Below are 24,616 nucleotides of genomic sequence, written 5' to 3' on the forward strand. Positions count from 1 at the left end.
TTTGACCCATTTCTAAATTAGTCAACCAAAATACCCAAAATGGTTTCCAATACTTCTATAATCACTAACACTAGTGATTATTCACCATCTACAAGCCTTAAACATGGTTAATCATCAACCTACCCAAAACCAGCCAAGTATCAAAAATAACTAGTCACCATAAACTCACTTCATCATCTAAATGGGTTTCACAACTAACAAGCTCAAAACCCTAACTTGAATATCAAATCATAAAGATGAAATTCGGAGTTGAGACTTACCAATACCACCAAAATGATTCCGTTGACGATTAGAACAACTTTAACACTTGAGACTTGGCCCGAAACACTCTTCTTCTTCCTCAAATGGAGCGCTCTCTCTCTCTCTCTTTAAACTCTCTTCCTCTCTCTAGTGTTGAAGATGAGAGTGTTTGTGGTGTAAAATGAGATAGAGATAAGGTTTGGAACTGATCTCAAGCATATAACCCGGTTTCAAAGTGAAAAGACACAAATACCTCCAACTAAATCCCAAAAACGAGCACAAAATAGTTTTTCAGCGTACCTGTCGCGTTTCGCGACTCCGTGTCGCGTTTATCGACACATCCAAACGCGATGAACCAACTTGGAATGCGACCAACTGGTCAGGTCAAGGAGATTTAAAGTTGTCGCGTATCAGTCCCCTTTGTCGCGTTACGCGATGAGCCAAAACGCGATAAACTTGTCCCAAAAGCGATGGTGGACCTGATGCACTCCAAATCCACTTTTGCTAACAACCAAAGTCAAACGTGGTCAATTAAATACGTCCAAATGATTAAATATCTATTCTTGGACTCCGTATGACGCCACAAGCGTCATGTTTAGAAAAACGGGGTGTTACATAGGGTTTCAAAATTTTACTATTACTTCAACAAAGGTATGTTGTAGAGATTATGTCGATAATTGTATTTGTTATTGGATTAGAAATTGTTTTTTTGCGTATTTGAAATTAGTTTCATTGTAACTATTTCTTTGTCTGATTGTTCAACATCAATTTAAAAGGTGGTAAATCTGTAGCAACACCGGTTTGTGCTGTTGTGCAAACGGTTTTGAATATGACTATTGCAAGTAGAAAATGTCGGACGAACTCAGCTCGGAGTAAGAATTCTTCTGTCAACGATATGACTGTTGTTAGTAGAAACTGTGTTGAATAATATGACTGCTCCTTTTCCTTCTATTGATCATGTCAAAATGGTAAGTATTGCTGATGTGCTTAGTGTTGAGCCAATGTCTCTTAATTTTATACTTACACATAATTGTCACTAACCAAGCTGCAAAAAAAAAAAAAAACACAGTTATATCAGAACAGTTCGACACGTTGGCGACATCATGCCTCTAGGGTACACAAAGGCCAGTCAAAAAAGATGCCGCAAAATCGACATCAATAATATAAGGTAACAATAACTTTCGGTTACACGACCTCTTATATTTATGCTCGATTGAATTGTGTTGCTGCGATTGAAATAGTCGATGAATCAAGTGGTTTTTCTGCTGATTCCTTTATTGATAACGATAGAAGCATGTTTCATCAATTGTGAGTTTTTAAATCTTGTTTATATGACTGTGATATTGAGTGATCAGTTGAGTGTTTGCAAATGAAGGTGTAGAAGGCAGAAGGATTAAAACAGACTGGAAGAAATATAGCTCGAAGGAGTTTGGGATTACAAATTCGATGATCAAGAAACCTACACGAATAGTTTAAAATTCTGTAAAAAGAAAAAGTATGATTCTTATAAATTGATGTTTGCTATGGACTATGTATGTATAATATATTAGTAAAAGGAAGAGACTTTTGACTGAATGTTGCTCCTCAGGTAATCACTCATATATGATAATTTAACTATTTACTTTTATTTGTGGTGACTAAATTCCAGTAATGTTTGCGATTTAGATCCCCGAGGAGCTGCGATGTAGCTTCACTGCCACAGTGAATGAGTTGCTTTACTTTCGATTCTTCATAAGTTTACTCAATCTTAGACTTGTTCTTCGTACTCGCACACATTTTTTGGTTTGACATTTGATAGGATACTCCTAAGATTGGTTAGTACATCCCCTAACTTTTAAAGTATTTATGAAACTTCAAAGCCATTAGGCGAAGTAAGATCCTTTCTTTTCTATATGTGTCTCTGCTAGATGATTTAATGAACAACTGTATTTGAAGATTCCTGTTATAAGTCTTAGGGATAAGGATAAGTACTTATCAGAAGAATTATTTAATTTACCTTACATAAATAATCAATACTCGTTTTTATATTTTTTAGTTCCACCTATGTTTTGACCCTAGATTGTATTAAGAACATATTATTGTTTGTTTTTCTGATAAAATCTGAATCATGATTAGGAGTGGCAAAATGGGCGGGTCATCAAGACATGTCTGTGTGAAGAGAAACATTTTTGTTAGAATAAATATTAACTATTATAATATGAGTGTTAGATGTTAGATATGATGATAAAAATGATACTGCTACATTGTAGTCAAATTTTCTCGAATAAAATGGTTTAAGACGTTGTATGCATTATTCAGGGTGATTTTTTAATCGTTCAACCTATCTGAATTTTGTATTTTGTTATTTTTACCCTCATCTTACCCATTAAAGATGTAATAGAACCTGATAGGGCCCATAAATAGATAGGTCAAAATTGGCAAAGATTTAATATTGCACCCCATTATTGGCAAAAAAACTGAATATTGCACTCCGTTATTGTCAAAATTGGATCTTGCACTACTTCATTGAAAAATTTAAATCTTACATCCCTATTTAGGATATTGAAATCAGTAGAATAGACGAGTTTAGAACTTTATGTATTTTCTTGAAAACGAGTGATGTTAAAAACGCTCTTGTGTTTTTACAATTTCTTAGGTTTCAACAATATAAACTGCTCAAAAAGTTTTGAACTTTATGTTACTTACTGGAGTCCTTATAAACAAGTGATTTAAAAGAATTTCATGTGTTTGATATACAGGGAAATATGCATGCTAATGTGTTGAGGCCGAAGATGGTGGGGGGTCTTGAGTTCCTTTACAAGAATCGATCTTTAGCATTAGTATCGATTCGTGTAATAATTGTTGATGAGGATTTAGTAAGGTTCTAATTGTGAGTTACGCTTTCCCCAAAACTTGAATGGCTAATCAGTTATATCATATTTGTTGCAAGAAGAATGTTTAACTAAATTATTGGGCTCTGAATCTAGGATTGCAGGGGGTCTCGAGGTCCTTCACAAGTGGTTTTTATAATTAACTATTGCCCGTGTTATAGGTTCATCTACTTTTTTTCAGGCTTGATGATTTACATGATCACATAAGTGTACATGTCACAATTTGAATAGTTGACTGAGTATTTGCATTTGTCAGATGAGGTGTATCCCGAGAAGTATCAAACGAGTCAACTGTCTTACCTTCCTCTATGACCATGGTATCAGTTTTCTACAACATTATCTAACATAGACTACTAAGCGTGATGATTTTTCTTTTAACTTAGTGGTAGCTAAGGTTCATTCCGTGTATTGATCTGTTTTACATATTTTCATCTTGTGTAGGTGTCAAAATGGGCGGCTCACGTGAACTTGGTAACAGGTTGAAGCAATTCATTCCCGCCTTATCGGAAACACTTCGTCCTAAAAGGTCATTTTTCTATTACAATTTTACCAATAAAAATAATAGTTATGTCAATAATAGTAGTACAGTATATATATTTTTACAATATGAAGATGTAGGAGACTTTATGTATTAGTACACTTTTAGGTCACTATCAGCCCCATTCCGTTGTGTGACATGTAACCCGATTGACATGTTGTACATGAAACTCACAACCCAGAAGATAAGTAAATTGGGCGAAATTTCCACCTTTATGAAATGATGTAGAATTTTCTTGGTTCTCATTGGTTACTATAATAGGTTGTTAAAGACCTTTCTTCACTATTTAATCCTCAAGTAAATTAGATAACTAATAACTAAATAAGCCACATATTGTTGTGCATTAAAAGTAATTTGTGAGTGGATTTCACAATTTCAAGCCCTTTGACTTGATTGAAATATGAATACAATTTAGACCCATTGATAAGTTTTGTTTATAAACTTAGTTTAGAAACTAATGAGAAATAAGAATCCATGGATTAGAATCCATGGTTGCTTTTAAAAGGAATGATAATCAATTGAGCAATATAATAGTATACGCTAAACATATAAAGATAATGGATTAGAATCCATGGCTGCAATTAAAAAGCTCATGAAATAATTTGATTGTATCTTCTCGTGATGCTTCTTTATTTGCGGAGGTATATTTTAATTTTAGCTACTGCATATAAGTATCAAGTTTAGTTTAGTTGCTGCTGCATATATGTTGTATCGTTACTGATGTATTCTGTTTTTTTTATGTGGCAGTTGTTACGTTCTAGGACCATATATGTGGTACATACCCAGTTTATATATATTTTTTCAGGTATATGTTATCAGATGTTAAGGAAGTATCAAAAATCGAGATGGCTATTTAAAACAGTTGCTCTATATTTTTGCCCAAAGTTCAACAACAATGAAGATATAATATATAAAAGTCACTATACTCATAGGTAAGAAAAAAATTCATCCTCTAAAAGTTTGTATTTAATTTCTTATTTTATAACTCTATGTAACTCTTTAATTTCTAATTTTATAACTCTATATTGTTATAATTCAGTAGGCTTATAACTACCTTTAATGGTTATAAGAACAAAGAGAGAAAAAGAGAGAAGAAGGAGAGAAGAAATATTGATATTGATATTTCAAGAGAAATGGTGCATCTTAAATGGTTACCATACATGTCTATTTATAGTATAAAATATTACTATGCAAGAAATATAATAATAATAAAATTAACATCCAATCTAGATATTTTATAACACAATCTAGATATTTTATAACACTCCCCCTTGAATGACAATTTTATTAGAGAATAACTAGTACTGCCTCGTTAAAAACCTTGCTAAAGAAAACTCATTGGGATAAAACTTTAGCTAAGGAAAAAAGAGTGCAGCATAAAGTTGACTCCCCCTCAAGTAGGCAACGCCTGAGTTGTTACATCTTCTGAACATGCCTCATGCCAATATTATGAACGTGTGTTCTGAAAATAGCAGTTAGCAGTGCTTTGGTATAAAGATCAGCAGAGTTGTTGATTGAACGTATCTCATTTTAATCTGGTTGTCTTTTACGATATCTTGAGTATATGAGAAAAATCTGAGGTTTTCATCTGAAACTGTATCATCTAAATCTTTTATGTACAAGTTTGGCCCTCGTGATTTGTCTGCAGTCTCCTTCATGGTTTGTTCAAACCGTTGTTTCAGTTCCTATTCCCTTTCAGTCTTTTTCTGAGCCTTACCAATATACCATTCTTTTCCATCAAACTTATGACCGTTAAGACCGTTTATAGCTTTAGCGCCTCGTCAGCATTTATGTTTTGTTCTGTCATTTTTGATACTCTTCTTTCATTTGTATTATGTAAGCTGTATTATCTTCATAGATAGTTGTTACGCTTTTATAGCGTTCTAGTCCACAAGAATCAATAATGATTTGTATCATTGATCTTAACTAAAATTATTCCCGAGTAGCTTCATGTAATGCAATCACTTCGGCATGATTTGATGATGTTGCAACAAGTGTTTGTTTTGAGAACGTCATGATATTGCGGTGCCTCCATTTAGGAATACATATCCAGTTTGAGATTTAGCTTTATGTAGATCGGATAAATAATCTGCATCTGTATAACCAAACAAATCTTGTTTCGAGTTGTTAGAATAAAATAATTATAAATCAGTAGTTCCCCGAAGGTATCAAACTATTTGTTTGATCCCATTCCAATGTCTTTTGGTAGGGGCTGAGCTGAACCTTGTCAACAAATTAACTGCAAAAGAAATGTCAGATCTTGTATAATCTATAAGATACATAAGAACCTCAATTGCACTAAAATATAGAACTTCCGATCTGTTAAAATTTTCATGATCTTCGCAGGGATGAAATAGATCAGTGTCAATATTGAGTGATCTAACAACAATGAGTTTGTCTTTAAAAAAAATGTTTTAAAATCTTTTCGGTATAAGTTGTTTGATGTACAAGTAAACCATTAGGCATATGCTCAATTTGCAATCCAAGGTAATACTTGGTTTTTTCAAGATCTTTCATTTCAAAATAATTCTTTAGAAGTTGAATGATCTCATAGATCTCTTTATTTGTTCATATGATGTTAAGAACATTGACATAAACAACTACGATCTCATATCCGAACATTGTTTTTATAAAACATACGTGCAAAATAAGTTTATATTTATACCCTTTTTTTTATCAAGTAGTCATTTAATCGGTTATACCACATACGTCCCGTTTGTATAAACCCACTTAGAAATCTTTGTGATTTAATGGAATATATTCCCTTGGATTTTACATTAGATGCTTATGATACCTTAACCCTTTAGGTATATTCATATATATCACTATTAAGTGATCCATACAGATAAGTAGTAACAACATTCATGAGATGCATTTAAATAACTACCAGGTTGATTAAGTATCTAATAAGTAATTGTATCCATTACAGGAGGATAATTTTTCCTCCTAATTCATTTCTGGTCTTTGTGGGAAATATTGAGTTACAAGTCTAGTTTTGCCTTGTAACTTCATTTGCACATTTCTTTTCGGATAAAAATTCATTTGTATCCCATACGTTTCACATCTTTAAAAGTGATAACGATTGATCCGAAAACTTTTCTTTTATCGAGCGATTCTAATTCAGCTCTTATTGCTCCTTTCCATTGAGCTCAATCATGTCCATTTTGTATATTCAATGACAGATTTTAGTTCCAGATCATCATCTTTATTCATGATGTCATTGTAACATTATATGAAAATATCTCATAGAGATTTTAGTTTCATTTCGGTTCCATAATATTGCATAATTTATCGCAATTTTAGTATTTACATTTATCAATATCCTCTGCAGAAGGAATATTGATTTGTGGTTCTTCTTGAACACTTTCTCTTACCTCATTATCAGCTGATTTTCTTTTTCGAGGATTTTTATCTTCGGAACCAATGACATTATTGCCAGCTTTTGGAATTTCAGTTCGAGCTGGAGCATTTATCGCTGGTATATATGATTTAGTCACTTTTTTATATCTGTAAATGCATAAAGTAATTAATTTGCAAGTTCTTGCATATGCATTATTTTTGAACTTTCGTTTCACATTCTTTTGTGCGAGTTCAATATACCTTAATTGATGTTCACATCATGAAGCATCATTTTATTTTTTATTTTTATTTCTCCCCCTAATCTAGGGAACAATGTTTTATTAAAATGACAATCAGCAAAACGTGCTGTAAAAACATCACCCATCATGGGTTCAATATATCTTATGATTGAAGATGTTTTATATCCAAAATATATTATCATCTTTCTTTGAAGAACCATTTTATTGTGTTGTGGTGATACAATTGAAACATACACTGCACAACTAATGTTTTAAGGTAGAAAATATTTGGCTCTTGGCCAAAATCAAGTATTAAGTGAAAATATTTACGACTTCCACATGGTATAATGCGAATTAATGTCGCAGCATGTAAATTTACATGTCCACATATAAATATTGAGAGATTTGTACTCATTATCAATTGTCTAGTTATTAGGTGTAAGCGTTTATCTATTGATTCAGCTAAACCAATTTTGTGTATGCACATGAGCAACTGGATGTTCAACAACAATCCCTGTAGATATATAATGATCATTAAATGCTTGAGATGTTAACTCACCAGCATTATCAAGTCTCATCCTTTTAATGGTGTAATCAGAATAATGTGTTCTCAATTTAATAATTTGTGCAAGAAACTTTGCAAATGCCATATTACGGCTTGATAACATACAAATATGAGACCATCCGCTAGATGCGTCTATTAGAACCATGAAATATCAAAATGGTTCACATGATGGATGAATTGGTTCATATATCTTACCTTGAATTCTTTCAAGAAACACTTGTGATTCTTTTTCACAATATACTTTTCATTAATCACCATATGTGCTTTCGTTTAATCACCATATGTGTTTTTTTTTTATCATATATTCTTTTCACCATATACGCTTTTAATCATATGCGCTGTGTTTTTCACCATATGCGCTTTTAATCATATGCGATTTTCATCATATGCGTTGTGCTTTTCATCATATTCGCTTTTTATCATATGCGCTTATCATATGCGATGCACTTTTTATCATATGCGCTTTTTTATGTGAATAGTAAATTAATTAATTTCATTTTACTATTCATATGAATTAATTTAGATTTACTATTTTGTTAATTGAGTAATATATATATACATCATATACTTGTGACTCCGAAGGCTCAAATGAATTTGACCATATAGTTATACGTTGTACCTTGCACATTAATTTTCAGTAGAAGCTTTAGATGCATATTATTTTCAGTAGAAGCTTTAGATGCACTTTTTTTTTTAATCACCAAATACCACAAACACTTTGTTTGCGTTTGTTCATAGTCATCAATGAAAACCATTTTTTTTAATTTTATTTTATACAATAAAATTAACGCATCATTATTCTTTTCAAAAACAATAATCTATTGTTATTGTTCACTTGTGCCATGTTTAACAACAAAAGTCAACAACCTCTGTCTTGTTTGTTGTGGCAACCAAAAACAACCTTTGCTTTTGTTACCGAGAATCCAAGACCAAAAAAACAATTAATTTTTAATTAATCTTTTATCAAAACCATAAATGATTTTATTGATCTACGTTGATATGGCCATAAAGAATTGACGGCTGACCTACTTTTGTAAGTGTATTTCGGCTATCATCCCGAAAACGCACAACGACCTTTTTTTTTTTATGAACTATTTGTTTCATATCTAGCTTAGGCAATTATTGTGAACATTTGGTCCCTATAAGAGCATTTATTTTTTAGACTTTTAGTTGATTTGTACTTGTCACAATTAGGGATAGCACCCGCGGGTCGTGGATGCGGATCCATTGGATCCATCACCCGTACCCGCGGATTTTTTTTAAGAGACATCCAATTGAACCCTTGTTCGTTGAAACAATTTGACTATATTTTTACTCCCCATTATTAAACGGGCCATTTTGATGCACACTCTTAAAAAAATAATTTGTTTTTTAAGTTTTATTATTCAACCTCCTTTTTTCAACTGTCACGTTTTTAACAAAACATTTGACAAGTTTAGAAAAAAGTTTTTTATTGATTATCATCAAAAGTTTTCTATTGTCACTCTACTGGATGGAATTATGGCATACAACCAAAATTGCAACCCAACACTACATAAGAACAAAAAGGTTGTTTTTAATTAACATATGTATATGTGTTAAACTCGGAATAATAATAACTTATTTTAGAAAATTAACATAAGACATGTTGAAACATTTTTGTCACATTTAGCTCATCAAGTCTAATACTTATCATTGATAGATTTTATCACGTCTAGGAGATGTTTACTTTTTTCTTGTATTAAGTCCTACTTTCATTTACCTTTGTTTGGAAAAAAGTTTTTTTTTTTACTTTGCTTTCCTCCTTTCTGTAAAACTCATTTAAACACTTTCTTTGTTTTTTTTTTTAAAAAAACTTCCTTTTTTTTACGTTACCCGTAAATTATAAATATATAAAAAAAACTTTTTGTTTAAATTTTTTTTCTAGTTTTTAAAAGGCCACTTGACCAATTTTTTAATTCTTTCACAACACCTGATATCGTGATCGTGACCTTTCACCAAAGCAAGAGATATTCTTGATAAACTAAACACGGACTCGTGTTTGAAACTGTCGGCCACAAAAAAATTCATTTGATAAAAGTATATATATTTTTTTTAGTTATAGAAGGAGACCACTTCATTTTCAATACTTCATTTTTGACAAAAAACTATTCCATTTTACCATCTCCTTTTTTTTCTTACTTTAACTTTTAAGATATACTTTTAATAAAAATACAAACTACTTTTTCTTATTTTAACTTTTAAGATTTACTTTTAATAAAAATACAAACTACTTTTTGTATTTTAACTTTTAAGATTTACTTTTAATAAAAGTACAAACTACTTTTTCTTATTTTAACTTTTAAGATTTACTTTTAATAAAAATACAAACTATTTTTTTATTTTAACTTTTAAAATTATAAATTTAAGAATAAACATTAGTATGCATGAAATAAATAATGATTAATTGCATAAGTAATCATAAATGTTAGATAACATATAAAGACCCCGTCGTATTCGTATTGATCGGAATTAATCTCGACCCATGGTACCGTGTTGTCAAATGACGTGTTGCGTACATAAAGTACCGTGTTGTCAAATGACGTGTTGCGTACAATCATGAGGTCTTATTAACATAAATATAAATGTTAGTGAAGTTAATAAGAGTTAGATTACAGAAAATATAATTCAGGTGGTATAACCGACCATATATAACTTAAATAACATAAATATAAATGTTAGTGAAGTTAGTAAAAGTTAGATTACAGAAATATAATTCAGGTGGTATAACCGACCATATATAACTTAAATAACATAAATATAAATGTTAGTGAAGTTAGTAAAAGTTAGATTACAGAAATATAATTCAGGTGGTATAACCGACCATATATAACTTAAATAACATAAATATAAATGTTAGTAGTCCAAAATTTGATATATTCGAGTCTGAAAATTATTAATAATTTCATACCTTGATTAGTGATTCGTGATCGTTTGAGATATCTTTTAATTACACTAAGCTTTTCGTGCTGATAACGTGTTATAATTCAGTAGGCTTATAACTACCTTTAATGGTTATAAGAACAAAGAGAGAAAAAGAGAGAAGGAGAGAAGAAATATTGATATTGATATTTCAAGAGAAATGGTGCACCTTAAATGGTTACCATACATGTCTATTTATAGTATAAAATATTACTATGCAAGAAATATAATAATAATAAAATTAACATCCAATCTAGATATTTTATAACACAATCTAGATATTTTATAACATATATAATATTTTTGAATTTTTAGCAGTTTCAAGTATTAAAGTGCGCTTATATGTGAACTTTTAATTGTATGCTCTGTAACAGCCACTAAATATTTCAAATTTGTTTATAGTTTCCTTTTTCAGTCATGTGACCTTTTTCGAGAGAACACGGGTGTATAATTCACGCATTCTCGGTAATTTAACCTTGCTAACAGATTAGTGGATAAAACTGTGAAGCTAATTTTACAAAAATAAATAGTGCATATGCAAGAATTACATAGCCTACTTTTATAAATCTTTTACCTGTTCTTTCTTTTTGCTAATGCCTAGGTTCATGATGGTGTTGTAGAAGATTTAGCATGGCATTTGAGGAATGAATATTAATTTGTTCATGCAGGGATGACCAATATGAGCATGTATGGGATCTTTGGTGTCCATCAGTTAAGAAAGGCTGTCCGGGTTGTGATTAACAATCAAAGTGAGTTAAGGACATGAATCATCTTGAATTATCCTAATATCTACCTTCTACGTGATAGTAAAAGAAAGTGAAAATTAGCTAATCAATATAGAAATTTATCGATATCAGACATAGACGTTAGATGATTTCACTTGATTCAAATCTAACCATTCATTCTCTTAATTAGTTAACAATACTTTATGGATAAGGTCAGATTTTCCCTTCACTTTATGATTTTTTTTTTGTTATATGACTTCTAGGTCAGTTTTTTTTTTTTTTTTTTTTTTTTTGTATTATGGAATTTTTATTGATTAATAGTTTTAATTTTTTCGATTTTGCTCCATAAGGTAGAGATATGGATTTGATGTATGATGTTATACTATTTTGATTAGTGATGCGTTTGAGTATCATGATTCAATTTAAAGCATAATTCTAGCATAGTATTATGTTATTAGGCATGAAAGTATTACAATTTATAACTTCCAGTTAATTAAAGATAAAAATGTGCATGTTCATTTTCAGGGGTGATAGTCAAGAGACCTATGCATAATTCATCGATTGATCTATTTCGATATCTGAAGAATTAATTCTCTAGCCCTATTCATAACAACATCGGTGATCGAGTCATATCACAGTCGCAAATTGGATAGGGTTATAGACTCCATTGGTATATGAAAAATCACTTTCGAATCATGTCAAACATTCAATTTACTGATTTAGTGTTTAAAACATTCGATCAACATTCAATTTTGTTTATTTTCATTTGTTGCTTCTATGAAATCGATTTGTTCACCATGAATTTCAGGTATGTCGAATTTGATTTATCTTTTTTTCATATGAATTTAGGGTTCATAGGATTGACTATAACCTCATGTATGACGATTACATTTTAGAGTTTAGGTTTAGGGTTTAAGGTTTAGATTCTAGAGTATAGGGTTCATATTTTAGGGCTTAGGGTTTAGGGTTAGTGTTTAGAGTTTTAGGGTTTAGAGTTTAGATTTAGGGTGTAGGGTTTAGAGGTTAGGTTAGGGTTTAGATTTAGCGTTTAGGGTTTAGGTTAGGGTTTATGGTTTATATTTAGGGTTTTGGGTTTAGATTTATGGTTTAGGGTTTAGATTCTAGGGTTTATGGATTATATTTTAGGGCTTAGGGTTTAGGTTTAGAGTTTTTAGGGGTTAGGGTGTACATTGTAGAGTTAGGTTTAGGGTTTAGGGTTTATATTTTAGGGCTTAGGGTTTAGAGTTTTCAGGGTTTAGGTTTGGGTTCAGGCTTTAGGGTTTAGATTTAGGGTGTAGGGTTTAGAGGTTAGGTTTAGGGTTTAGGGTTTAGATTTAGAGTTTTGAGTTTAGATTTTAGGGTTTAGAGTTTAGGTTTATGGTTTTAGGTTTAGATTTAGGGTTTAGGTTAGGGTTTAGGGTTTACATTGTAGGGTGTAGGGTTTTGGGTTTAGATTTAGGGTATAGGTTTGGAGTTTAGATTCTAGGGTTTAAAGTTTTTAGGGGTTAGGTTAGGGTTTAGGGTATAGAGTTTAGGTTTAGGGTTTAGGGTTTAGTTTAGGGTTTAGTTAAGGGTTGAGGGTTTAGATTTTAGGGTTTAGAGTTCAGGTTTAGGATTTAGAGTTTAGGTTTAGGGTTTTGAGTTTAGATTTAGGGTTTAGGTTAGGATTTGGGCTTTAGATTTTAGCGTTTAAATTTTAGGGCTTAGTGTTAGGGTTTAAATTTAGGGTTTAGAGTTTAGGTTTTGGGTATAGGGTTTAGATTTTAGGGTTTAGGTTTAGGGTTTTGAGTTTAGATTTAGGGTTTAGATTAGAGTTTGGATTTTAGGATTTAGATTTTAGGACTTAGGGTTTAGGGTTAGGCTTTAGGTTTAGTTTTAAAACAAATGATTTAATAGCTTTACCAATACTAATACTACTCCTACTATTATTATAAGTTGTAGTATTTTATTATATTCTAAAAAATACTTCATGTTTAGTTTTGTATTCCTGATATAATGAATGACGATTTGGATATTTACAGGAAGATCGGTAGTGAGTGTGATAATTAATCACTATAGCAACAAAGACTTAAAGGGATATGTTTGTGTTTCTGTGGGTAAATCAGAACAAAGACGTTGCTTCTTATTTACGTTTCTAAAATTGTTGGTATCCCAAATGGGTTTGGAATATAACTTGATTTGCACTGGAATTATAAAACACACATGAAATGTCATCATGGACTATTTGTGATAATGAAGTGCTACTTGAAATATTCTTAAACAAATTATTTTAAACCTACTTGTGAGATGTTTTTATTACACCACTAGATTTAAGTACATCGTTATTAGGATTTTAATTTCTTAATTCTGAGAATTCGCCGGTATTAAACATACTGATATGTATGTTAAATTTGTATACGTGATTACCGAAATTGGAACACAAAGTGACACAACTTAACAAAAAAATACAACTAAAAAATGAACTTTCTAAAGCAGGTACTTTGTAACTATATATTTTATGTGATATATATAACAACTATAGGACATCGTGTGTTTGATTATTGAGTTGTTATTAAGTCCGTTACTTTAATTTGATCATTTTTTTACATTTGAACTTCCGAAATATTATATTGTTTATTTGTGTTATCATGATTAAAGACAAAATTGCTGAAATGGTCCCTGTAGTTTGTACCAAAATGCTGATTTAGTCCCTAGGGTTTTTTTATGGATTTCGTCCCTGTGGTATGCAAATCGAACTGAAAAAGTCGCTCATGCTAACGGTTGTTAAAAAATTCCGTTAAATCAGGTCACGTGCTATGCACATGAGGGTATTTTAGGCATATTAATTAATTCTTTTATTTTATCCTTCAATTCATCATCTATCTTCATCTTCCCCAAATCAACACCATTAAAAACCCTAAAACCTAAAACCAAATTAAAAACACTAGATCCATCACTAAATTCAAATCACAGATCTAGGTCACAAAGTCACCACCAACCCCACCATCTCCTTTCCCATCACCACCACCACGCCACCACCAACCTCACGATCCTCATATCTAGGTCACGAAGCCTGATTTGGTTACGAAACAGATGAATAACAGCAGCAATCGAAGCTTCTTTGGTCATAAAACAGATGTATAGCAGCAACTTTGAAGATCAAAGTCACGAACGCACCTTTATGATCTGAATCACGAATTGATTGCTGCTGGTGAGTTACGAATTGGTTGCTCAAGCTCAAGCTCAAGAAACAGATGAATAGCAGCAATCAAAGTTTATCTGGAGTACGCAATCGAAGTACGAAATCCAGATCTGCCCAATTTGAGGTAAAAGGCTTGTAATCCGAATCTGAGAGTTTATGTTTGAGTTTTTGTTTTGTAGTAATGAATTTAAGGAGTAGATGTGTATGTTCAAATGGTTTGTTGAATTTAGAATGAGTTTAGTAAAATGGATATCTCAAATACCAACACCAACAGTGACCTGCTTCGTGTTATTCGAAACAATTTGAATCACTTCAGGTTTCCTTTTAACAACTTATTTACCAATTTGTCATATAAAGTCAATATTTATTTTTATAATAGTTATTGTTGTAATTTGATCGAGCGAGTTATGTTCTTGAATATCTCATTTCTTTAGTATAAATTAAATAGATGATGATGAAGTATCAAGATGATGGTGATGGGTGTTATCGTTGTTCGGTTGTAATATTAATTTGATTTTAGTTTTTAGAGTTTTGAATGGTGTTGATTTGGGGAGGAAGATGAAGATGAAGATGAAGATAGGTGATGAAGTTTTCTCAAAGGAAAGACAAACCACAGGGACCATTTCAGCAATTTTGATACAAACCACAAGGACGATTTCAGTAATTTTGTCAATAAAGGAAACAAATGGACGAAAATACCCTCACATGTCTGGCACATGACTCGAGTTAACGGCCTTTTTTGACGGCCGTCGGTTAGAGGGACTAAATCAACAACTTTTACAAACCACCGGGACCAAATCCATCAAAAAAAAGCACATGGATGAAACCAGCATTTTGGTACAAACCACATGGACCATTTCAGCAATTTTGTCCATGATTAAATATTGTCTTATAATATCATCATTTCATAAAACCCGCGAAACCGCGGGTCTTTAACTAGTACATCATGATAAACGAGTGCCTAGAGTTTTGATATCACTATACTATAGATGGGCAAAAAAACCGGATCCAGATCCGATCCGGTGACCCGATCCGGAACTGGACAGCAGCAAAACCGGACACAGCAAAAACCGGATCCGGATCCGAGATCCGATCCGGTACGACCCGGATCCAGATTTTCAAAAAAACCGGATTTTTTCCGGATATAAATCGGATTTTATCCGATCCGGTTTGGATCCGGATTTTCAAAAACTAGCCGTTTTTTTTTTTTTTTTTTTTTTGCAGTTTCAGCCTTTTTTTGAGTTTTTTTTTTACCATTTTAACCCCACAAAGTCCATTATAAATACATGGTAATGCTTTGGTTGAAAATGCACCAACAAACATTCTCATATTTATTTCTAATCACTAAATATTCTCTAATCTCTAGTCTACTTATCCCATAATGGATAATTCACAAGCTTCCGTTTCCGGTTCCGCTTCCGTTGGAACATCTTCACAAGGCTACACTACGGCCGATATTGATTACAAAAAGGAAACAAAGCGAAAAGGGGACGTTTGGTCCAAATTCGAGTTGTGTGTAATGAAGGATGGTGCGGAAAAAGCTCGTTGTACACAATGTATGAAGTTCATGGGTGTTTCGGGTAATACAACGTTAAGAAAACATCTTGACAAAAGTTGTAGTGCAAGGCAAGACCCGAGACAACAAACAATGCGGGCCGATGGTTCGATTTTTGAATACGATGCCGAAGCTCTTCGGCAAGATTTGTCAAGGTTTGTCATTCAACAAGCGTTTCCTTTCAACCACTTCGACAATCCAAGGCTTACAGAGCTAATTCGGAATCGACTACAACCGCGATATAGCAATGTAAGTCGTTCTACCTTAAGACGTCACGCCTTTAAATTATGGAAAAAAGCTAAAACTGAAATAATTGAAGGTTTTCGAATATATAAACATAGGGTTTCTATAACTTGTGATGTTTGGAGCGCACCACATGGAACGGCAAATTCTTATTTAGCCGTTACCGCTCATTGGTTTAATCCCGATTCGTGGCTTTTAATGAAACGTGTTATCGATTTTAAAATATTTGGTTATCCACATAACGGTAATAATATAAAAAAAGCGTTACAAGACACTTTAGAAGAATATAATTTAATCGATAAAGTTTTTACAATTTCGCTAGATAATGCATCTAATAATGATGCGGCCATGAGTGAGTTAAAAATTGCACTTAGACCGATTTTAAATGGTGCATTTATTCATACACGTTGTGTTGCTCATATTATAAACTTGGGAGTTCAAGATTGTTTAACTTTTTGTTCTTCATTAAAAGAAAAATTTAGAAGATTATTAGTAACGATTTATCGTACGAGCAACGCACGACATCATAACTATAAGGCTTTTGTTAAAGATTGTCATGGCACTTGGTTAGGTCCTTATTTTGATAATAATACAAGATGGAATTCTACTTGTTTAATGTTCGAAAATATTTTACGTCAAAAAGAAACGTTAATCGCTTTTAATAGAAAACTACTTAGAAAGGGATTTTCCGAACCAATTAGTGACGACGAATGGGATGACTTGGAATCATTAACAAGTTTTTTACAAGTTTTTAAAGAGGCATCAACAATGTTATCGGGTGTTTATTACCCAACTAGCGTACTAGTTTTAGAACAATTTTATATAATGATGGAAAAAATATGCGAATTTGCGAACTCAAATAACTTGGTACGTGAAGACGCTTCCAAACGCGCACGAACATCGGCACCCACAAGCGAGTTGGGAAATTATAAGATGGCAAACTTTGCACTAAACATGAGTGAAGAACAATTTAACAACCTTGACATTTTAAAATGGTGGGAAACAAAACAAGACACATATCCAATATTAAGCATTATGGCTCGTGACTTATTTACCGTTCAAGCTTCAACCGTAGCTTTCGAATCGGCCTTTTCTTTGAGTGGTCGAATTATTTCGGAAAGAAGGTCAAGACTTACCCCCAAGCTGTGAAAGTATGTGTATGTTTGAAAGATTATTTGGATGGGGTAGATAGGATACAAGATCAAACTTCATTAGAAGGTCCGTTATATAACGACATTGAAGAATGTATAGAGTTTGAAGAAAATTTAGCGGGATTATCACCTACAACAACCGAAGAGAATTCCGACAATGAACTAAACGAAGTGGATGAAGGTGACTATGAACCGTTTGATATGGACCAAACCGAAATGAATGTATCGGGTTACCAACAAGCTTACCTTTCTCTAGTTGATGACCCCGCTTTTGAAGACTACGATCGAAGGCACCATCCTCAACGCGCTCAACAAGATAACACATTTGGGTCATTTGACGACTAAAGTATAACGGGTGATGGCCATGCCGAAGCTCGATATACTTTAGTCTTAATACATTATTGGGTGATGGTCATGCCGAAGCTCGAAATATATTAATTATAATTGTATTGTTCGAATAAAAGTGTTTTTATTTTTATTATTGTATCGTTCGAATAAAAGTGTTATTTATATAATTGTATTGTTCGAATATTGTTATTTATATTATCTATTGTGTTAAGCAGTTGAGCATTATAACTTTTCTTTATACCGATTATATTATTGTTGTCAAACGTTAAAAAAATAGAACCGGTAAAAATATAATTCGCAAAATCGAATCCTAGTCCAAGAAAAATCCGAAAAAATCCGATTGAGATCCGGAAAAGAACCGGTTCCGGAAAAAAATCCGAAAAAAATCCGACGCCGAGAACCGGAACCGGATCCGGAACCGGTTCCGAAAAATCCGGACAAAAAAATCCGGTTTTTTTTTGTCCGAATCCGGTTTTTTATCCGGTTTGTGCATCTATACACTATACTACCATGTTTGTCTACACACTATACTACCATGTTTGTCTACACTGATAGTCTGTTGCACATAAAAACACTTCAATTTAACCAATTCTTCTGTATGTTCACTGGACACTTGCACTTATAAATAGAAATTTGACATACTACTATCTTATTTCTCACTAATTCTAACCCGGCATCAAACGAGATTCGTCAGCCGAGGTGGTGGCGAGCTTAACGTCTGATAAAGTGGCGTCAGTTTTTGACTGAAACCGCCGTCAGTCAATTATTCGACGAAGAAGGTGGAGGCGGGAAATATTTATCCAACCAATCAGATAATTACTATCATTATATTTTGTTATTTTATTATTTTTCTCCCTCAATTTCCGTTTCCAATTAGATTTTACCATATCACCCTCCAAATATTTGACACAAAAACTTGACATTTTGAATTAAAAGGGGTCAAATAGAGTCACAGTCAAAAACCCATTTTTCACCAAAAAGTGCACAATTTACCTCTGATATCACCATCGACGGTTAGGAATAGTCTTATCTTACTGTATAAACCACAAGTCAGAAATCAAATAATGCAGCAACTTATAGCAAGAACGCATGAAACAATAGAAACCTGCTTTGAACTAAGGAATAGATTGGTATATGATTATCTATTACAAACATCCATGTGTTGCCTCTGGAAAACATATCAATGTATCCAGAACTACAAAATACCCTCGTAACAAAAACTTGTCAACATTATGTAACACGCCACACACCTTAATAATTTATATGAATGCAGAGTAGTGATCCCTTTCTTTTTTTTTTTTTTTTTTTTTAAAAGATCCCTAACAAACAAGATGCCTGCTATATATAATTGGGTTCGTCAGCTTGAAAAAAAAAAAAAAAAAGGGAAATGTAAGAATAATGAAACCAATTTGACAATATTCTTTTGCGCTGTTTCATTTACGACGTCTATTGGGTACCATCTCAGGGTTGCCTTTCCTCATCATGGCTGCAAATTCATCGTAATTTATTCTCCCATCCTGCAAGAATTTTATTAGAAATAATAAATATTACGGTATGTAGAAAACGTGGCTTAGTTTGTGAATGAAATTTAGGATAGCAAGAACATAATATATATGATGATGACGATGACGATATGTTGTAATATTTCCAACATTATCATACCCAAAAAACATGGAAGACGGTGGTACAGTATCAAACCAGCCAAATTAGTATTGCAAAATAAACTTACCAAAATTATTTTGATTTGGCTACACAAATTGGACATAACTTATTATGAATTTTAACACCCGAAACGTGTAAACAGTTATTCTTATAAATAAATATTTATCTATTATCTACAGTAAAAAGTCAAATTTTACCAGCAATATTTAAGAAACAAGGGCTTAACCTAACATAAATTAATCAATAGGCTACTACATGACAGCAAAAAAGCTAAATAAAACAATTAAAGTTCAAAATGCCAAGTCATGTGTCTAAAACTTGGATTAGAAAATTCGAGATGCTTGACCAACTGAAATGGATATACATACGAGTGTACATGCATTTAAAAACTATAAACTTTAAACTATGATATAATATCATATAATATATATAATATAATGTATGCTATCTAAAGCTCGAAAGCTCAAACCGAACAGTATATAACAGTTTTAAACCGACCGAAAGTGACAGGCTGACTTATGGAGGCCAATCTATCCAAAAAGTTTGCAGCTAGTTAATTGGGTATCTTCCAAACAGTGATCATCTAATAATTGGAGTATGTACTTTAGATTTCCCAAAATGAATGACTTTGCAAGTGATTTACAAGTGTTAACTACCATAATGGTCAAGTTAGGAAAAAGCATGAGAGGAAGAACGATATGATGAAGGTGTCGTTTTTAGTGATTATGTTAACTTAATTTGATGATAATCAGATATAAGATGAACATACATTATCTGTGTCAACTTCTGCAATGATCTCCTTTATTGTTTTCTCATCGCCCATATTGTACTTCTTCAATGCATGCTCCAGTTCTTCTACTGTTATATATCTGCATTTAGCAAAATCGACTACAAAGGTAAGCATACAATCACCAACAATTTAATTACATATATAAATTATAAATATATAATTATATGCTAACAAATAAGCTCTTCATTATTAACATAGTTCTCATATATAGCTTGAGTAGAAAAGAAATGCAGACCCGCTCTTGTCCTTGTCAAAGTACTCAAAGGCTTTGTATAAGTGGTCTTCCCGTTCAACACGATTCAAATGCATTGTTGCAGAAATAAATTCAATATAATCTATTGTTCCATTTCCATCAACATCGGCCTGAGGATACAAATCATGTTATTCACATGCATCACTTTATATACTTACATATATAGGTGGAAACTATTTACGGATATCAAATATTAAATAAAAATTAAAAAGAGTACCGCTTCCATCAATTGCCGCACTTCTGACTCAGAAAGCTTGGTTCCAAGTTTCGGAAGACCTGCTTTCAATTCTTCAAAGGTTATGGTACCGCTATTATCGGTGTCCATGGATTTGAACATCTCTTTCAATCCGATAATTTCTTCTTCAGAAAGATTTTCAGCAATGACCTAACTCACCAAACCCAAAGACTAAATCAAGATGATCTGGCAAATCTCAACCCATTTATTTAATTGAATTGATTCGGGTAATGTTGTATCTCTAACAGGTCTAACCAAGTTTGGTCTAATGAGTCGGGTCACCCAAAGACAGGAGTTAACTTTTAATAGATCAGCTTGCACAACACAGGAACTTAACTCTTGTCCAATTATGTTTTAGGTAACAGCCCATATTTGCAGTCAAAAAAGGCTCACATTAAATAAATAGAAAGGTAATCATCATAGTTAACTGGTTTTCAGGCACCACATCAGTGCTATACCTCAGAAAATCAAAATTAAGTTAGATGTCACATCATTTTTACAGGGTAATTGGATACTTCAGATCAAAGTTACCATTTTGAGGGTAACAACAAATACGGTTACAGAACAGAAACAAGACAAGAGTTGGCTACTTTTTTAAGAAATTTACCCTATTCAGTAATCAATACATAAGAATCTCCTAAATAATTAAATTCAACATTTTAGATTATTATTGACATGCTAAAACCTTTGTAATCATATTCGGGACACTATTTTTTTAATAAACACGTATAACAGTATAAGACATTTATAAAAGAGTGTTTCGGGTCAACGAAACCCAGACAGCAGACGGTACATAAGTTTACCCGCTATTGACCTGATCAGTTATATATTGTTACTCAAACACCCCATCTTTCACAACAGAATATGTTAATAGCCTAATATGCTAGAAAAAATAAAATAAAAAGGATTTATATAAAGAACTAAAAATAGAGTTAAAAAAATATGGTTACCTTGAGAGCTACTTTTTTAAGTTTGTTCATTGCACGGAACTGTTTCATTCTTGTAAGAACAGCGATATCAATTGGCTTATCTGATGCATCACCATCTTCTCTCATCCATGGATGATCTACATTATGATAAACACACATGAGTGAAACAGAACCGTTACATAGTTAATATGTGTATAACATAATGATCTAAGAATCTATGATAAAAACACGAGTGAAACAGAACCATTATATTTATATAGTTATAATAAGGCTTGTGAGGTGCCTGATTTACATATCCAATCCATAAATTAAGATTAACACTCACTTAGAACTTCAACTGCAGTAAGCCTCGATTTAGGATCAGCCTGTAGCATCTTCTTGACAAGATCTTTAGCACTACTTGATATACTTGGCCAAGGATCAGAGACAAAATCAAGATTGCCACGTAAAACAGCATCAAAGATAGTTTGCTCAGTTTCTGTAAAATAATAAAGAATATAAAAACTTCAGGAATTTTAGCGAGGGTTTTCAAAGCGGAGTGATATATCTCTTATCTGTACCAAGTAGGTGAAGACTCAAAAACTTCATCAGATATAAACTTAAATAGAATCCACCTTCGTGGCCCAGTGGTTCACCCCAATTACCTTGTGTATTGGGAGGGTAGAGGTCAGGGTTCGATCCCCGTCTCCTAAGAAGTCCCTAGGGAGGTTTTATCGACCCGCATCAAGGAATTCGGCCCGATTCACATGCCCGTATGGATTGATGGATTTGGTCCCTAGAAGTGTGAGTCGGGTTTCCGCCCCGAAAGTGTGTGGCGAATGATCGCGAAGAAGGTTAATTCTCCTCTGGGTGATACCGACAATAGCCATAAAAACAAAGATATAAACTTAAATAACATACCTCCCCAAAATGGTGGTACACCACTGAGTAAAATATAGAGAATTACACCAGCACTCCAAATATCAGCCTCGGCACCATAATGCCTGCGCAAAACTTCAGGAGCCACATAATACGCACTTCCAACAAGGTCTCTGAAAACGTCTCCTGCACCCACAATTAACTATGTGTTTAAAGACAAAGTAAGCTACTATAACTTGGGACATTCCTTAAGTAGTCACACATGTTAGGCAAAACACATAGAAATAAGAAAATTTAAACACGGAGCACAACGATTTTACATTGTTAACTCGTTCGTTGTGATCAACATATGTCCATGAGCAGGAAGGGGATCTATTTTCAATATCCGGCTGTTTTAGTGTATTAGATGGAACCAAAACTAATGCCCAATAACCTTTCATTAAAGTGAAGAAAAAAAAAAAAGTCTCACTCTAATCAAATTTCTTTACTTGGGTGGCGTTTGGTTCGAGGATTTGTAATCCTGAAGGATTTAAAATCCCAGGATTTGATATCCTATCATTAGTTTGGTTGGAGAATTTGAAATCCCACTATACGCATCCAATCAAAAGAAGTTTTGATCAATATTAATATTACGTTTACGTTTTACATTAAATATTTATTTTTTATGTTTATGTGAAATGAAAAATTTAAACGCAAATCTAAATACTGATACGCGAAACCCAAAACTTAAACAATTAATCCCTTGATACGCGAAACCCAAAACTTAAACAATTAATCCCTCCAAATCCCACGAACCAAACGCCCCTTACTTTTAACAATATCAAGCTAATCATCATACTCAAGCTCCTCCATAACTATACTATAATACTAAATTCCTATCCTGATCTACATTGTCTGAGTATCCATTTCAAGCAGTTAAAACCCTAATTCACTATACAACCTTATTCACAAACAATACCTGGTTTGAAAAACACCGATAGACCAAAATCGGTAGCTTTCAAAGGCGAATCCTCATCAGTATTCAACAACAAAAAGTTCTCCGGCTTTAAATCTCGATGAAAAACTCCCATCGTATGACACTGATGGACCACAGTCACCATCTGTCTACACAAACTAGCAGCAGCACGTTCCGAATAATGTCCTTTAGCAATAATCCGATCAAAAAGCTCACCACCAGCACACAATTCCATAACTAGGTTAACTGAATGCTTATCTTCATAAGCGCCTTTAAGTTCAACAATATTCCTATGTCCAGTTAAATGATGCATGATCTGAACCTCACGTCGTACATCCTCTATATCATCTTTGTTAATCAATTTCCTCATCGCGATTGATTTACACGCGTATTGTTTGTGCGTGGTTTTATGAGTTACGAGATAAGTCACGCCAAATTGACCGCGCCCTAACTCGCGGCCGATTGTGTATGTATTGCGTACGTCTTCCATTGGCCGGCCGAGGACTCGGCCGACAGTTGCCGGCGGTGGATGGCGCGGGGGTGCCGGTTGTGATGCGTTTAAAATAGTTAGTCCGTTAGGCTGTGAAGTCGGTTGTGGTTGATTAGGTGGCGGTGTTGTTGTTGTAGTGGTGGTGGTGGTGTCGCCGCCGTTGATGGCTGCCGGAACGCCGTTGCAGTTTCCCATTTTCGGATTTTCCGGTTAGAGTTTGAAAGTAGTTGAGATCGAAGTCAAAGGCATGTGTTGGACCGTGTGGAGAGATATGTGGGGTTCTTGTGTGAACAACATGGGGTGTGAATTACTGAAATACCCTTGGACGGTTAATTGAAGATATTGGATTTGATTATGACAAATGGGTAGTCTCGTTGACGGCCTAATGAATATTTTAAAACCAGTTTTACAATGTTTGTAATTGTTGAATTTGATTAAAGTTATACTCCGTAATAATGATTACTAATGGTGTATCCTATCGTATACACACATAAAAGGCATAATGGTTGC

The 24,616-nt window shown here is 33.1% G+C and overlaps 1 protein-coding gene, 1 long non-coding RNA gene and 1 pseudogene across 3 annotated transcripts; 1 reads left to right on the top strand and 2 right to left on the bottom strand.

Moving 5' to 3' along the window:
* Nucleotides 1-24,616, bottom strand: part of LOC139854980 (uncharacterized) — a 241,793-nt pseudogene that overhangs the window by 100,615 nt on the left and 116,562 nt on the right.
* LOC139853277 (uncharacterized) lies at nt 1,027-11,220 on the top strand. Of its 2 annotated transcripts, XR_011761337.1 has the most exons (10): nt 1,027-1,208; nt 1,310-1,408; nt 1,616-1,828; nt 1,906-2,111; nt 2,979-3,109; nt 3,207-3,271; nt 3,367-3,427; nt 3,552-3,636; nt 4,454-4,580; nt 11,134-11,220. It is a non-coding gene; the product is annotated as an uncharacterized lncRNA (long non-coding RNA). The 2 variants fall into 2 exon arrangements; XR_011761336.1 differs by having other exon boundaries at nt 1,616-2,111.
* Nucleotides 19,231-24,304, bottom strand: LOC139855569 (calcium-dependent protein kinase 1-like). The gene is made up of 8 exons (XM_071844807.1): nt 23,620-24,304; nt 22,704-22,847; nt 22,129-22,281; nt 21,825-21,940; nt 20,857-21,024; nt 20,622-20,749; nt 20,366-20,465; nt 19,231-19,451 (listed from the first exon to the last, which is right to left on the bottom strand). The coding sequence occupies exons 1-8, from the start codon at nt 24,299-24,301 to the stop codon at nt 19,368-19,370; spliced, it is 1,575 nt and encodes a 524-aa protein (XP_071700908.1). The 5' UTR covers nt 24,302-24,304; the 3' UTR covers nt 19,231-19,367.

The sequence above is a fragment of the Rutidosis leptorrhynchoides genome, chromosome 6 (genome assembly GCF_046630445.1).
Source record: "Rutidosis leptorrhynchoides isolate AG116_Rl617_1_P2 chromosome 6, CSIRO_AGI_Rlap_v1, whole genome shotgun sequence".
Classification (NCBI taxonomy): Eukaryota; Viridiplantae; Streptophyta; class Magnoliopsida; order Asterales; family Asteraceae; genus Rutidosis; species Rutidosis leptorrhynchoides.